At 54.9% G+C, this 14,138-nt stretch overlaps 1 protein-coding gene across 1 annotated transcript in view; it reads right to left on the reverse strand.

Annotated features, from left to right (window-relative positions):
- Positions 1-864: 864 nt before the first annotated feature.
- MEF2A (myocyte enhancer factor 2A) overlaps positions 865-14,138 on the reverse strand; it is a 34,673-nt gene continuing 21,399 nt past the window's right edge. Inside the window, exons 6-11 of the mRNA XM_005871108.2 lie at positions 14,107-14,131; positions 13,023-13,082; positions 8,885-9,072; positions 7,483-7,506; positions 4,784-4,910; positions 865-1,073 (exon numbers count right to left, since the gene is read on the reverse strand). Of these exons, the coding sequence (XP_005871170.1) occupies positions 943-1,073; positions 4,784-4,910; positions 7,483-7,506; positions 8,885-9,072; positions 13,023-13,082; positions 14,107-14,131 (555 nt within the window). The 3' untranslated portion in view covers positions 865-942. The remainder of the gene's footprint in view (positions 1,074-4,783; positions 4,911-7,482; positions 7,507-8,884; positions 9,073-13,022; positions 13,083-14,106; positions 14,132-14,138) is intronic.

The following is a 14,138-nucleotide window of genomic DNA, read 5'->3' on the forward strand; positions in this document are numbered from 1 at the left end:
CTCCGGCTCTGCTCGGGGACAGGCTGTGCTCACAGCAGCTGAAGGCAGCCCGCCCCCCTCCCCACGTGAGCAGCAGCCTCAGGAAGGTAAGCCTGCCCCCCCTCCACAGGGCTATTCTTAGGGTGTCCCTCCGGGAGGCAGAGCACAGGCCGAGGGCCCTGTCCAAGACCCACTTCCCACAGGGTCACCGAGGGCCGCTGCAGGAGGGACGCAGGGAGGTGGGGGGTCTGCTACGCTGTCCCAGCTGCTCCCCGGCCTCCTGCTTCTGTTCCTGCTGTGCTGGTGTCTGGTCCCACTGTCCCCTCTTCACTTGCAGGCGGGCGAGAGTGGGTGAGGAGTTGCTTGCGTGGGAATCACAGGGTAACCGTGTCTGTCCTCACAGCTGGAAGCTCCCGCTGCCCACACCTGCCCGTGAGCAGGTTCTCTCGGTGAGCACTTCCTGGGGGGCAGGCGTGCAGCGGGCTGGCTCTGCCTGACACCCACCCTCTCGCCCTCCCCTGGGAGCCGAGCGAGCCCAGGGCACAGCTCCTTTTCCAGGCGTCTGTGGTGGAGGGAGGGTGTGGCCAGGGGGCCTCAGGATGGTCAAGCTGCCTCTCTTCGAACAGGGGCGTCAGACACGGGAGGTGGGTGTGCGTGTGGTGCCATCTGCACCCCGTCCCCCTAGATCCTGAGCGTGTGCCCCGTGCGTCCATCCCAGCCTGGCTGCCTGAACCTCAAGGAACCCCTCGTGCGCTCAACCTCCAAGCTCATGTAGAGCCTGCAAACAAGGTTTCCTCCACACGCTTGGCCACCTGGACACTGGAGGGAGGAGGACGGAGCCAGGGAGCAGGGGGACAGCACCGCTGCCCAGGACACGAGGACCGGTCCTCGTCGTCGTGGGAGTCGGGGGACGTCCGCAGAGCCAGACCTGAGAGAAGGGAGCCGAGCCCGGGCCGGCGGTACTCACACCAGGGAGCTGAGGGCGGCCTGGCCCAGGTGGTGCTGCTGCCAGGCGGACACCGGGCCCAGCGACAGCATGCCCGGCGAGTTGAAGCCCTGCAGGGCCGACAGGTCCGCGCTGGTCAGCGAGTAATCTGCAAGAGAGGGCGGCCCAGGCAGGTCCCAGCGTGAGTGACATTGGGGGCGCTCACAGGCCTCGCTCTCTTCCACGGTCCGGGGTCAGGTCAGTAAACTCAGTTTCAATGTTGTGCCAAACGTTCACAGGTTACAAGTATCTCAACTTTTTGTGAAATTATAAATAATACAAAGGCCATCGCCCAAGGCTGTTGCTAGGCAACTTATTTTAAATACTATCTCCCCCACCACACACACTAGCATCCTAAACACACACACTCCCTCCAGCTCCTGCAGACTCGGTCCCTGTCAGCACGTCCCAGAGACGACAGCGCCTTCTCCGGTGCCAAGCTCCGTGCCCTGGACAGTCCACGCGTCACTGCACAACTCACTCCATTTGCTACAGGGACGGCCGTCCTGCTCGATGGCAGGCAACCTGTGTCCAAGTTCACGAGGAAACGGCCCCGATGACAGTGCAGGTCGCCCCTATGCCTGCGTCAGTCACCACCACTGCGGCCAAGGCCGGACACGCGCTCACTCAGTGATTCGTTCCTCATTAGCACTCGGCTTCCCATCTAGTTCTAAACGAGAGGTGCCAAAAGCTCTTCTACTTTTAACTTTCTCACGTTTCCAGGGGCGTTGAAAGAAGTTGGTCTTCCCACCAAGTTACCATTTTTTAAAAAGCAGCTGAAGGTGTTTTCACAGAACGAGACCGAACCTCGCTCTCTTCCACGGTCCGGGGTCAGGTCAGTAAACTCAGTTTCAATGTTGTGCCAAACGTTCACAGGTTACAAGTATCTCAACTTTTTGTGAAATTATAAATAATACAAAGGCCATCGCCCAAGGCTGTTGCTAGGCAACTTATTTTAAATACTATCTCCCCCACCACACACACTAGCATCCTAAACACACACACTCCCTCCAGCTCCTGCAGACTCGGTCCCTGTCAGCACGTCCCAGAGACGACAGCGCCTTCTCCGGTGCCAAGCTCCGTGCCCTGGACAGTCCACGCGTCACTGCACAACTCACTCCATTTGCTACAGGGACGGCCGTCCTGCTCGATGGCAGGCAACCTGTGTCCAAGTTCACGAGGAAACGGCCCCGATGACAGTGCAGGTCGCCCCTATGCCTGCGTCAGTCACCACCACTGCGGCCAAGGCCGGACACGCGCTCACTCAGTGATTCGTTCCTCATTAGCACTCGGCTTCCCATCTAGTTCTAAACGAGAGGTGCCAAAAGCTCTTCTACTTTTAACTTTCTCACGTTTCCAGGGGCGTTGAAAGAAGTTGGTCTTCCCACCAAGTTACCATTTTTTAAAAAGCAGCTGAAGGTGTTTTCACAGAACGAGACCGAAGAATCCAGAAGTGTGTGTGGAACCTCGGGAGGCCCTGAGTGACCCAGGGATCATGGGAAAGAAGAACGAAGTGGGAGGTGTGGCCTGGCATCAATCTCCCGCGGGCTGACGTACAGACACCCACCAGAGGGACAGCAGAGCGCCCAGGAGGCAGCCACGCTGTACACCAGCGACAGTGGGCAGGCGGCAGGAGCTGACGCTGGGAAAGACGGGCACGGCAAGGCCCCCCGCTACCCGACAGAGTGAATAAACTCATGGATGAAGACTGAAATGTCAGGCTCGGAACGTAAGACTCCAGGAGAGAACGGGGTAAAACCTGACGATTCTCTCAGCGATGTTTCCCTGACAGATCCCCTCAGGCGGGAAGCAGACATTCCGACTGAAAATGGCCCGAGGACCTGGATGAGCCTCTTCTCCAAAGAGGACATGCAGCTGCCACGGGCATCACTGACCACCCGAGAGGCAGATCAGAACCACACGAGGTGCCGCCTCACCCGTCAGAACGGCTGCCATCGCTCCGTCCACCAACAAGCGCCGGAGGGTGCGGAGAAGGGAGCCCTCGTGACTGCCGGTGGGAAGGCAGACGGCGCAGCCACTGTGGGAAACTGTGGACTTTCCTCAAAAAATGAATGACCCCGCCTGTGACCCAGCAAGTCCACACCCAGGCTCATATCTGAACAAATAACACACATTCAAGAGAAAAACACGCCTGTTCCCTGCAGCACGTGCAGCAGCCCCGGTGCCATCGGTGGGGAGGGGATGGACGGGCTGGGGCACATCCACAGTGAGCACCCCTCGCCCTGCAGGAGGGCGTCTACCTCAGTGACGGCCTGGGGGCCAGGCGGGGACTGTGCTAAGTGAAGGTAGAGAAATGACATGTGAGGTCACTTGTATGTGGAATCTGAGGAGCAAAATAAATAAGATTCACAGATGCAGAGACAGGGGAGGTGTGGGGACTGGGTGGGAGGGTGAAGGGTGGAGAAGAGAAAAGGCAGTCACAGAGCAGCCATGGGAACGTGCACAGGGAATGGGGTCTGTAATGTAATCCTGACGCTCAGGGAGGGGATTGGAAATATCAGGGGACCAGTTTGTAAAGTGTCTGTGTAACCACAATGCTGTCCACCTGAACCCAATACAAAACAATGTTGAATGTCAACTGTAACTGAAAAATAAAATTAAGCCAAAAGCAGCCGAGTCGAAACAGGATTCTCTCTTGTACTGTCCTGTGTTCCCTGAGAGCGCCTCACCCGGCCCCACAGAAGTGGGGGTGGGGGCCCGTCACGCTGATGCCTTCCACAGTGACCCTCAAAGCCCACAACTATCTCTTCACCTCTGACTGCCAAGCCTTCCAACCACCTCCTTGACTTGTGCGCTGGGATGTCTCCACACACCGCCTCTCCTCCTCCACACCTGCTCCTCTGCTCATCGTAGCAGCCTTCGCCTCGCCGCTCGGCCCACAACCTGGGGTGTCACCCCAATACCTCTCCCCCACGTCCACTCGTTTCTAGCTGTGTCCCCGCCACTGCGCCGGCCCACGGGGCCTTGCTCCCCCTGCCCCTACGCAACTGCAGCCACAACTAGGACCCTCCCTGCTGAAAGCCCCGCGGCTCCCAGTGCGCTCCAGGCAACGCCCGCACCTCCCATGGGGCCTGTCCACCCCTGACGCGCAGTCTCGCCTCGAACACCCAGCGCCCTCCCGGCCCGGGTCACGCACTCTCAGGCCAGAGCTGAGATGGAGCCTGAACACGCCTGTCAGGGGTCATTCCAGTGTTGTTCTCTCTCCCCCTGGACCCCAAGTTCCCGCTAACCACACCCTCTTCCCTGACCAACCCGCAGGACACGCTCAGTAACTGGTCACCGCTGACCGCTCAGTGTTAGGATGTGCCGCTCACCCCCGAGGGGCACTGGGAGACAAGGCCTAACGCCTGAGGGGAGGGAGGGAGGGAGGGAGGGAGGGAGGAAAGCCGCCGGCGGAGGCCTGGCTGGCTCTGCCCTCAGCCGCACACAGAGCCCGCTGGCGGGTCCTGGAGGCACGAGGGAGCGAGTGCCGCCTCCTGCCTCCCGTTCCGCAGGGACAGGCCTCCCCCGAAGGAGGTTAACGGGGAGCGAGGGAAACGGCTCATTCAGGGCCGGGACGCTGTGCTGGTCGCCAGCAGGAAAGGGGGCGGGACGGGCCCTCCTCCGACAGCTGCTGTGCCTGTGGGTCAAGGTCACTGGGAAGCCACTCGCTGGCCTGTCTGGTCTGTAATGTCCTAGAGGGCGGTGTGTTCCAATGCAAATGGGAGTCTCAAACGCTGGCAGTCGTGTGTGTCCGTGAATGTGTGTGAAGTCACAGGAGCACACGTGGGTCACAGAACAAAGGCGTGAGCCACTTACCCGTGTTGTAGGCGGTGGGCATGGCCGAGTACACGAGCCCCTGCGGGGGCAGGCTGGGCGTCGTCACGGACACCACGGGGGTGGCGAGGGGCTGGGAGGCCTGCGAGCTGCTGATCCGCTGGGCGCTCTGGGGAGAGAGGGAGGTGTCGTTACGAGGAACCTGCGCAGGCTGAGCCTTTACAAAGCACATTCCCCTGAGAAGTGCCAGGTCTCAGCTGTAGGATGTGCCATTTCCTGCAGCAGTGACGATGTGAAAGCCTTACAGGTGAATGCTAATGGGCAGATCTCAACGTTTCTGCTAAGGGGCGTATTTTTGCAGCAATGATTCACTCCCTCGCCTTCCTCATACAGAACCGACGGCTGTCAGCCACGCCCTGAGCACTGCGACGGCCCCTGTGTGAGCATCAGTGATGCTGCCAGGCCGCCCAAAACAAACGCCTGTGGGTTTAAAGGCCACGGCCAGCCAGGCACTTGTGTCCAGGGAACAAGTCCAGGGCACAGGACCAACTACTTCCCAGCCGGGCTCCTCCCTGGGGTCCTGCAGCTGGAGGGTGTGTATGTATTTTTTACATTAAGACTGTTTTAGGGAATGGGGGGACAGATTTCCCATGTGCCCCTGCCCTCCTACACGCGTGCCCTCCCTCATCACCCCCATCGCCCACCCGTGGGCCCACGTTTAACAGCAGATGCACACGCATCGCTCCAGGAGAAGGGGCCCGGACAGGGCTGTGAATGCGCAGAGCAGCTGCCTGCTGGCGCCCCATCCCCAGGCGTCCTGCCCGCACGGAGTGGATCAGCAGGACCAGACGTGCAGGCAGGGCAGGGCGAGGCAGTCCCTGTCCCGTGTGTAGGAGCGGCAGCCGCTTCTCGCCATTGTGGCTACAGGGACCTTTCCAAAAGCCAGGGGCAGAGGGTCCGAGCAGCCCACACTCCGTGTGGCGGGGGCAGAGAAAGCACGCAGCTCTGTGGCCTCCGGGGGAGCAGTGCCGGCCTGTCCCTGACAAGCCGTGAAGGCACAGTCAGTGCCCGAGAGGACGAGGGACCGACTGACTGGGCTCCTCTCGCCACTTTCCAAGTGTCGTCTGTGCGCAGGTGAGCCTGGGGGAAGGGATCCCTGGCTCCGGAGCCACATCTCGGCTCTTTCTCGTTTGTGTTTCCTGTGCCATCTTAGGGCAGAGAATGTGGGAAACGCATTCAGGATGTGGGTACGCTGCCCGGGTTTGGTCCCGATCCACCATCTCGCAAGCACTGGGAAGCATTCCCTCCCCCGAACGCAGTTCTGCGAAAAGCAGCAGAACCTGTGGTCCCAGCCACCCCTCAAGGTTCTGCAGGACTCGGGGTCCGGAGCCATCCCCGGAGCCGGCGGGAGGGACAGCTGGGCTAGAACCGGGGTCTCGGCCTGGCCCCAGGACACCTCCTTCCTCACTCTGGGTCAGAGCCATCAGGATTCTATTCTCAGTTCAAACTCTACATTCTAACAGATGGCGCTTGGCGCTGTGCCTTCCGGAACCACTAGAGGGCGACGTATTGCTGGGTAATTCACAAGGACACATGACATCAACTTAAGGGTAAACAGTGAAATCTAATCTAATATAAATTATTTTATCTCGAATTGTAAACTTCCATTTGGTAATCATTACTGTGTCACTAAGTCTTTTCCCAGCAGATAGTCCACATCTGCACATGATACAATCCGATACAATGACAGCTGGCTGGTGTATGGAAGTTAACCAATACAAACCACATCCAAATCGACGAGAGCCATCACCAAGTTAAATAAAGAATGAGCTCTTGTTTTAAAATAAACAAAGTGTGCAAAACACGCCAGCATGCACACACAACCCCCCCACACACACACACACACGTGTGTGAATAAAACCAACAGATGCCATTCCCATGCTTTCATGCACTCTGACCCCTGTCCATGCTAAAAACGAGACATTTTCAAGACTTCATTCCCCTGAAAGTCCTCTCATTAGCAGCCGACTCTGAATTCGTCTGAGCACTGCTATGAGGTGTGGGTTTTAGTTCTCAAAGAAGAAACATCAACTGAAAGTTATTTTTAGTCCAACTTATTTTCTAGACGAAAAGCAAATAGAAATCATGTTTTGGAAAAAAGGGTATTAATAGCTACATTTTTTGAGAATGAAAAACCTTCTGATGGAAAATAGTAAATTTGCATGGAGTCGCTGACAGGCATCCCTGTTGGCGCCCAGGGAAGCCCTTTGTGGTGCAGGCTGCTCCGTGCACAGGGGAGTGAGTCCAGCTCTGCAAAAGGTGACCTCACCAAGGATGATGTCACCATCTTGAAAGAAAGATAAATAACGCACGGCCATGTGTTACAATCTGAGGAACTAGGACTATGAAGGTGAGGTCATCTTCTAAAAATATGCGAGCACTTGGGGAGCTATACACGGTGTTTGCATCTTTCCTTAAAAGCTGTAACAGCTGCCTCCTGACCATGGACAGCTATTGTTTTAGTCCAATGTTCCCTCCAACAAACAAGATGGACCGAGATTTACAATTATAAATAAACTAGACACCCTATCACCGTAGATTGGTTTAGTTATTCACAGTGTTTCAATCGTGTTTGATAACAAGAAAGAAACCTGTGCAGCAGAGGGAACATTGGCTGTAAACACATCAGAGTTAGTACTTTCCACCTCTTCTCACGTCGCTGTAACAGACACCCCACTCACCAGCTCCAACTCCTCTTCCTCCGACTGCGCTCGCACAGAGAGGGAGAAGAGAGTTAGAAGCGGCTGGTACTCGAGAGAAAGTCTTTCTTTAGGAAACGTTACGCGGGCGCGAGCGGGTGCTGGAAACCCTACAGACAGCACCCGGAAGTGACTTATTGTCTGTGCTTGTGGACGTCAGGCGCCTGGGAAGATGCCTGTCAATTCCCCAGGGTTAAATTCAAAGGCGTGTCTCCCCAACTCCATCTACCCTTCTGGCTGCACCTGGGCACAGGCTGCTGCCACAGGGTTTGAGGGGCTCCGGCCGGCCGGCGGGGCTCAGTGGCATCTGGATGGAAAGCCTCCTTTGCTCTAGGACTCTGCTTCTGGGCCCTGGCTCTTCCGCACCAACCCCGCCTGCTTCCTCCCCTCCACCAGCCCAGGGCAGCTCCTGGGCGAATGAGCTGATGATGGGACGTGTGGGCGCCCACCCGCACTAGTGACCCTGATGCAGGATCTCTCTCATTCCGAAGCCTCAGAGGGCGCCGTCAGCAGCCACCCAGCCCCGAGGACATCTGGGTGCTGGCAGGCAGCCGCCACACTGAGCATCGTGGGAAAGCCTGCGCGTACAACGTCTTTTCTACAGAGACGGGGGGACAGACACCCTCTCTGCTTCCGGACCTAGGGTTCAGAAGTGAGCGAGGCTGGGACTGCAGACCCCGCCAGCGGCTGGGCCAGGGAGACCGTATTCTTCATAGACTCAAATGGGAAGGGTTTTTTTGAGAAGAAATAAACAAAAAAACTTACTGGCAGAATAACTCATTCACGTTTTTATGCATTCTTCCCTGTTCCACCACAGCTTTCCTTGGCGTGTAAAACTTTCTAACAAATAATAGTGTTTCCTCACAGAAAAGCAGGCACAGTAGGTGACTAAAAGGAGGCCCTCCACAGAGAAAAATAACCTCTCCCTATTGAGCTTTGATTTAAATCACCATTACGCAGGTTTATTTCCTGGTTCTCCATACTCTGATCTCTGTGCACTTAAAATTGACTTGTTCCTTCAAATGTTAACTTCACATAGAAATAATCATTAGGAACAAGTCTAGATTCTAGGGCAATACGAACATTCCTAAAGAAAATATAGACCGAGCCCGGCTGGCATGGCTCAGTGGTTGAGCATCCACCCAGGAACCAGGAGTTCAGGGTTCCAGTCCCCGTCAGGGCACGTGCCCGGGTTGCGGGCTTGATCCCCAGTAGGGGGCGTGCAGGAGGCAGCCAATCCATGATTCTCATTATTGATGTTTCTCCCCCCCCCCTTCCTCTCTGAAATCAATTAAAAATATATTTTTTAAAAAAAGGAAATATAGACCGAGTGTGTGTAGAATTCGTGTCCTAAAGAACAAAACTGAAGGGAAGAGTGACGTACCAGGGGAGGCATCATGCCCTTGCTGGACGGAGGGATGACGACGCGAAGGTCTGGTTTTCGACTGTTCATGCCAAGATTGCCGCCACCTGGAGGGGGGGGAGACTTTGTAGGCATAACTTTGCCTAAGCTATTCGCACCCGTAGTTCCAATTAAATTTGGAGAAGCTCTTGAGTTTACAAAGCCATTCCCTGGAAAAAAGAAATATCGCTCATTAACATAAACAGTCATCCACATACTTGGGTGTGAATATGAAGCAAGCTTTCCCCAGTTCTGATTTCAAATGAGTTCTGTAAGAAAACTCATTAGTAGCTCACCGTGTACCTTTGAACATTTTTAAAATAAGCAGAGGAACTTGACCAAAGTGTGACATAGATGTAATGCTTAAGCTCAATGTACTACTATATTTCACAAACTAGAACAAATATTCCAAAAATGTACATGGAACCACAAAAGACCACGAATAGACAGCAATCCTGAGAAAGAAAACACAGCAGAGGTATCACGCTACCTGGTCTCAACTAGGATACCAGGCTGTAGGAATCCAAGCAGCATGGCACTGGCATCAGAGCTGACATGGGGGCGCATGGAACAGTAGAGACCCCCCCACAGGTGCGGGCCTAGGTGGTCAATGAGTCCATAACAAAGGAGGCAAGAACACGCAATGGAGTAAAGGCAGCCTTTTTGGTGAGTGGTATTGGGAAAACTGGACAGACACATGCAAAAACATTAAACTAGACGCCAGCTTACACCACACACAAAGCTGACCAAAAAAGAAAACATTCGGAACAGTGACCTCAAAGTTCCTGGGAGGCTGAACGGCCCCCCAATTCTCTGCTGGACTTGGCGTTGGCACAACTGTAGCAACATCTCAGCTCCCACACAGAGCTACCTGCACGATGTGGAAGTAAACGTTTACACCCCGATTATGTGTGGAACACGCAGGGGGGGGTATAGGAAAGAAATCCACATGGTCTTCACGCAGCTTTGTACTTAGATAAGGGCGGAAGCACACACTAGGGGCGCGCACGGAGCTTAGGAGGAGACAGACAGCTAGGCCCGTGCAGGCCTGGGGCTGTGGGAATGGCTCCGCGCAGGCTGCACGGACAGTGAGTGACAGAAGGCAGGCGTCGGGGAAAAGGTGGGGACGGAAGGGACAGATAGCGGAGTCCACGGCTGCTCCATGACCATCACAGGAAACGGCAGCTGTGTTTGCTCTGCTCCTTCCCTCCAGCAGAGAGCAAGACAGACAACTTTACAATCCACCACAGATAAGTGCACACGCACACGCACCTATGGGGAGACCTGCGAGGACCAGCACCTCAGTGTCTGCTACGTGCTGACACGGCCCGAACCCTCCTCTCGCCCGAGAGCACCCTGAGAAAGGCAGCGACAGCCCCCGAGCGCGGCAGTGAGTTAGTGACAAACACCCATGCGGCTGCACGTGTGTCTCACCCAAGAGCTGGGGAGCTGGTGATGGGACCGCTTTAATTTCATCAGCGCTTCTTGTGTGAAATAGAAATATTATTTATAGCCGCTTAAAACGTATAGAGCGTCTGGCTGTTCATGAAACATTTCAGGAACAGTATGTAAGGAATGGGGTCAACTGACAAATGGCTACATCAGTTCTGAAATTAAACATATATATGACTAGAAAGAGATGGAGTAAGTTCTTGAAGGCAAATCGAAGAAAACGGGCGCTTCAATACATCTGCTTATAACATAGAGCTTGAGAAAGCCATGTTACTTATTTATGAGACACTAAAAAGCGATGTTTTGCCAACAGGACGGAATCCGCTTCGTTGGCTCTGAACCAGCCTGTTCCTAAGGGACGAGCAAAGCGGGCGGTGAGCTGGCGCGAGGACTGGAGCATCTCCTCCAGCTGTCACTCAGGACGTCAGGGCTCCTCCCGCCCCCACTCGCACCCCAACCCGGGCCTCTGGCTTCTCCAGAACTCGGCCTCGTGGCCCCAGCCGCAGTGTCTGTGCGACTTCGCCTGCTGTGGGTTTCGGGGAGCCTCAGAGGCTGTCCCCTGCGGCCTGCTCCCCTCACCCTGAGGGGGACATACTGGACCCCGGCCACCGCTCCTCTCCACACCCAGCGAGCCGTTTCCTGCCTCTGTGGCTTCAGAAGCAGGGCTGGTAGGAAAAGTCTCCCTCAGCCACCCCAGCGGGCAGAGCTCGGCTGTGAGTCAGGCAGAGACAACCGCCAAGCAAGGCATCTGGGTAGGAAACACCTATCAAATCCTTTCGGTCACAGACAGGACGGGTTACTAGGAACCAACAGAATGCCGGGTTAACATGAACAGTGAGCTCAGCAGCCTTTCCTTCACGAAGTAAGGGCACGATGTCTTTTCTCAGTCTCTGATCGCACTTGGGAGATGCTTATTTCCTTGCTGTGCACTCCAATCTGAAGGGTCAAGTCCTCTCAAACATCAGAAGGTGATACAAAGAGGTGATTCAGAAGAACGTTATCAAGAAGCACTAGTTCCTCTTCCCCTGTGGACGCTATGAGGCTGTTCGGCTGGACAGGGCGGCTGGTACCCGGGGGTCCAGGTAGGAGAGAGAAAGGGATGGGAGAGCGCAGGGGACGGGAGGGAGACGGGGACGGGAGATGCTCCTAGGTGCCCCATTCCTCTCTGAAATCAATAAAAATATATTTACAAAAACTACAACAAAGAAAACAAGACCCACCCAGTAAAGGGAACATTGAATGCAGTGGGAATGGCTGCTCCAGCCTCAGGCAGCTGGAGGTAAAGGGAGAGCAAGATGAACGGGGGGGTTGGGGGAGGGATGAAAGCGCAGATGAAACACTGACGTGCACACAGCCACACAGAGATGAAAAGCTGTAAATATTTGGAAAGACACATCCAAGTGCGAGAGCCCTGACGGATAATTGGTGAGGCCTTTATGAATTTTTGCACATTAATTATCTATTCAAACAGATCCTACAACCGGTCTTACCTGTTTAATTCCGGTTAAATGGCACTTAACACGGTGGCAGATGTAACTGGGCATTTGTTCCGACGTCAGGTCGCTATGTTTGTAGCTTGTCTTACTAATGAGCCTGTTTATTTCTCTTCAGCGTAAATCAAGTTATTCAGCATCTCATCGTTTACTTGAGGAGAAGCTGGTTCCGTTTGTGGGAATGAGTGGGAGGCATGGGGACTGTCCCTAGAAGCCTCCCGGGCCCACAGCAGTGCTAAGGCTTTTCCTCTCAGGTCACTAGGACGGTAACCACAGATCGGAGACCAGGATGCCTCAGTACAGCGGTTCTCAACCTGTGGGTCGCGACCCCTTTGGCGGTCGAACGACCCTTTCCCAGGGGTCGCCTAAGCCCATCCTGCATATCAGATATTTACATGACGATTCATCACAGTAGCAACATTACAGTTATGAAGTAGCCACGAAAAAATAATTTTAGTTGGGTCACAACATGAGGCCCTGTATTTAAAGGGCCAGAAGGTTGAGAGCCATGCCGTAGTAGGACGGCAACCCAGAGGCATACAGCTGTCCTTGGAACTCGGGCACACGTGCCGTGCTGTCATGGTAAGGTCACAGTCTCTCTTCACCAGCCTCCTGGGCCGGGCGGACACACTGTGACAAGGGTTTAAGGGTTTAAGTCCTCTTGGGAGGGTCCCTAAGTGAGAAACCAGCGACCACGCCACCATGTGAGTGTCCTGCCGTGACCACCAGCGCCCGTGGACCCGCTGCTCGCTTCTCTGTGCCTGAAGCAGCCGCCATTGCCTCCCCGCAGCTCCCTGCCCACATCTCCCGCTGTCAGGTGATAAGTGGTCTGTTAGTCTAATTTTGGGAGAAGAGATGCTACAGAAAGCTTCTCCTTAACAGTGTTGATGTAAAAGTTGTACTGTGGCGACTTAGACTTTAGAAAAGAATGATGCCTGATGGGAGGGGGCTCTCCACAAGTAACTGAGTAACTGAACTCCAGGCCAAGGTGTGAGGAATAAAGCGGGGAGTTACCAGGAAGCATGTGAGGCAGAGGAAGAGGTGCCCTCATGGAAAAACCAGTCTACAAGGGAATGCCACCACCCCTTCCCTCATCGGCAGAGCCCGTGGGAGGGACCGTTCCCTTCACCACGGCCGGCAGGTGCCTACAAAACGCAAGCACAGGATCCACTCACCGACGGGGCTGCTCCCAGCTCCATTGGGCACCGTGAGGTCCGACGAGCTCAGCATCCCACCTGGGAGGGAGAGAGGACAAGGGGTGAATAGGAACCGGCCTCCTTATCAGCATATGAAGGAAGTGCACGGAGGTGACCTCGCTCCACGCCTAAGGAACACCAGGCCAGTCTGAACTTGGCATTGACGGGTAACGTACATAGGTTAAGTTACAGGCCATCACTCCCTAAACGGTAACTCATAAGTAAGGATAAAAATAACAATAACCATAATACAAGCACAATATAAATAATACATTAATCAATAATAATGCGAGGTAAACTGTGCCGCACACTCGCAGCTGCCGGCCTGCTCTGCCCGCCCTGCACACGAGCTCGCTGCCGGGCCCTGCGTGTGCCTGCTGGGTGAGCAGTGCTCAGGGAGCGCTACCGACCAGGCACGGGGAGGCGCGCATCCACTGAGGGAGGCCGTCAGTGCACCGCGGATCCTGCTGAGTAATGAACACATTCGGGCAGGGAGAGATGCAAAAGCACCAACTCCAGTCAGGTAAGTCCGTTCCGCCATTTTCAACATGAATGGCCCAGACAACTTTGAATCTCTGCTTACGATGTCCTGCCCGTCCAAGCATGGCTGTCCCATGAGGAAGGCTGACGGTGGCGGGTGGGATATACTGCTCCCCTGGACCTGACGCAGTGCCAGAGCCACAGCAGATCGTCAAGAAATACTTGAGCCCGGCCGGCATGGCTCAGGGGTTAAGCATCGACCTATGAACCAGGAGGCCGAGGTTTGATTCCTGCTCAGGGCAGATACCTGGCTCGATCCCCAGTAGGGGGTGTACAGGAGGCAGCCGATCCATGATTCTCATCATTGATGTTTCTCTCTCTCCCTCCCTCTCCCTTCTTCTCTGAGGTCAATAACAGTATATTTTTAAAAATACTTTAAAAGAAAGCCAGTTACTGTTTATTAAAACAATAAAAGTAAGAGCAGCAGCATTAAGAACTGCTTAGGGTAGCAATTTGGTGTTTTTTTTGTGTTTTTTTTTACCCTTTTTGATAAAGAGTTACCAGCACAGCCGTCACTACCTACCCGCACTGCCAGTGCTGGGCGGCCGCTGGGGG

Source organism: Myotis brandtii, unplaced genomic scaffold, assembly GCF_000412655.1.
Source record: "Myotis brandtii unplaced genomic scaffold, ASM41265v1 scaffold329, whole genome shotgun sequence".
Taxonomy (NCBI): domain Eukaryota; kingdom Metazoa; phylum Chordata; class Mammalia; order Chiroptera; family Vespertilionidae; genus Myotis; species Myotis brandtii.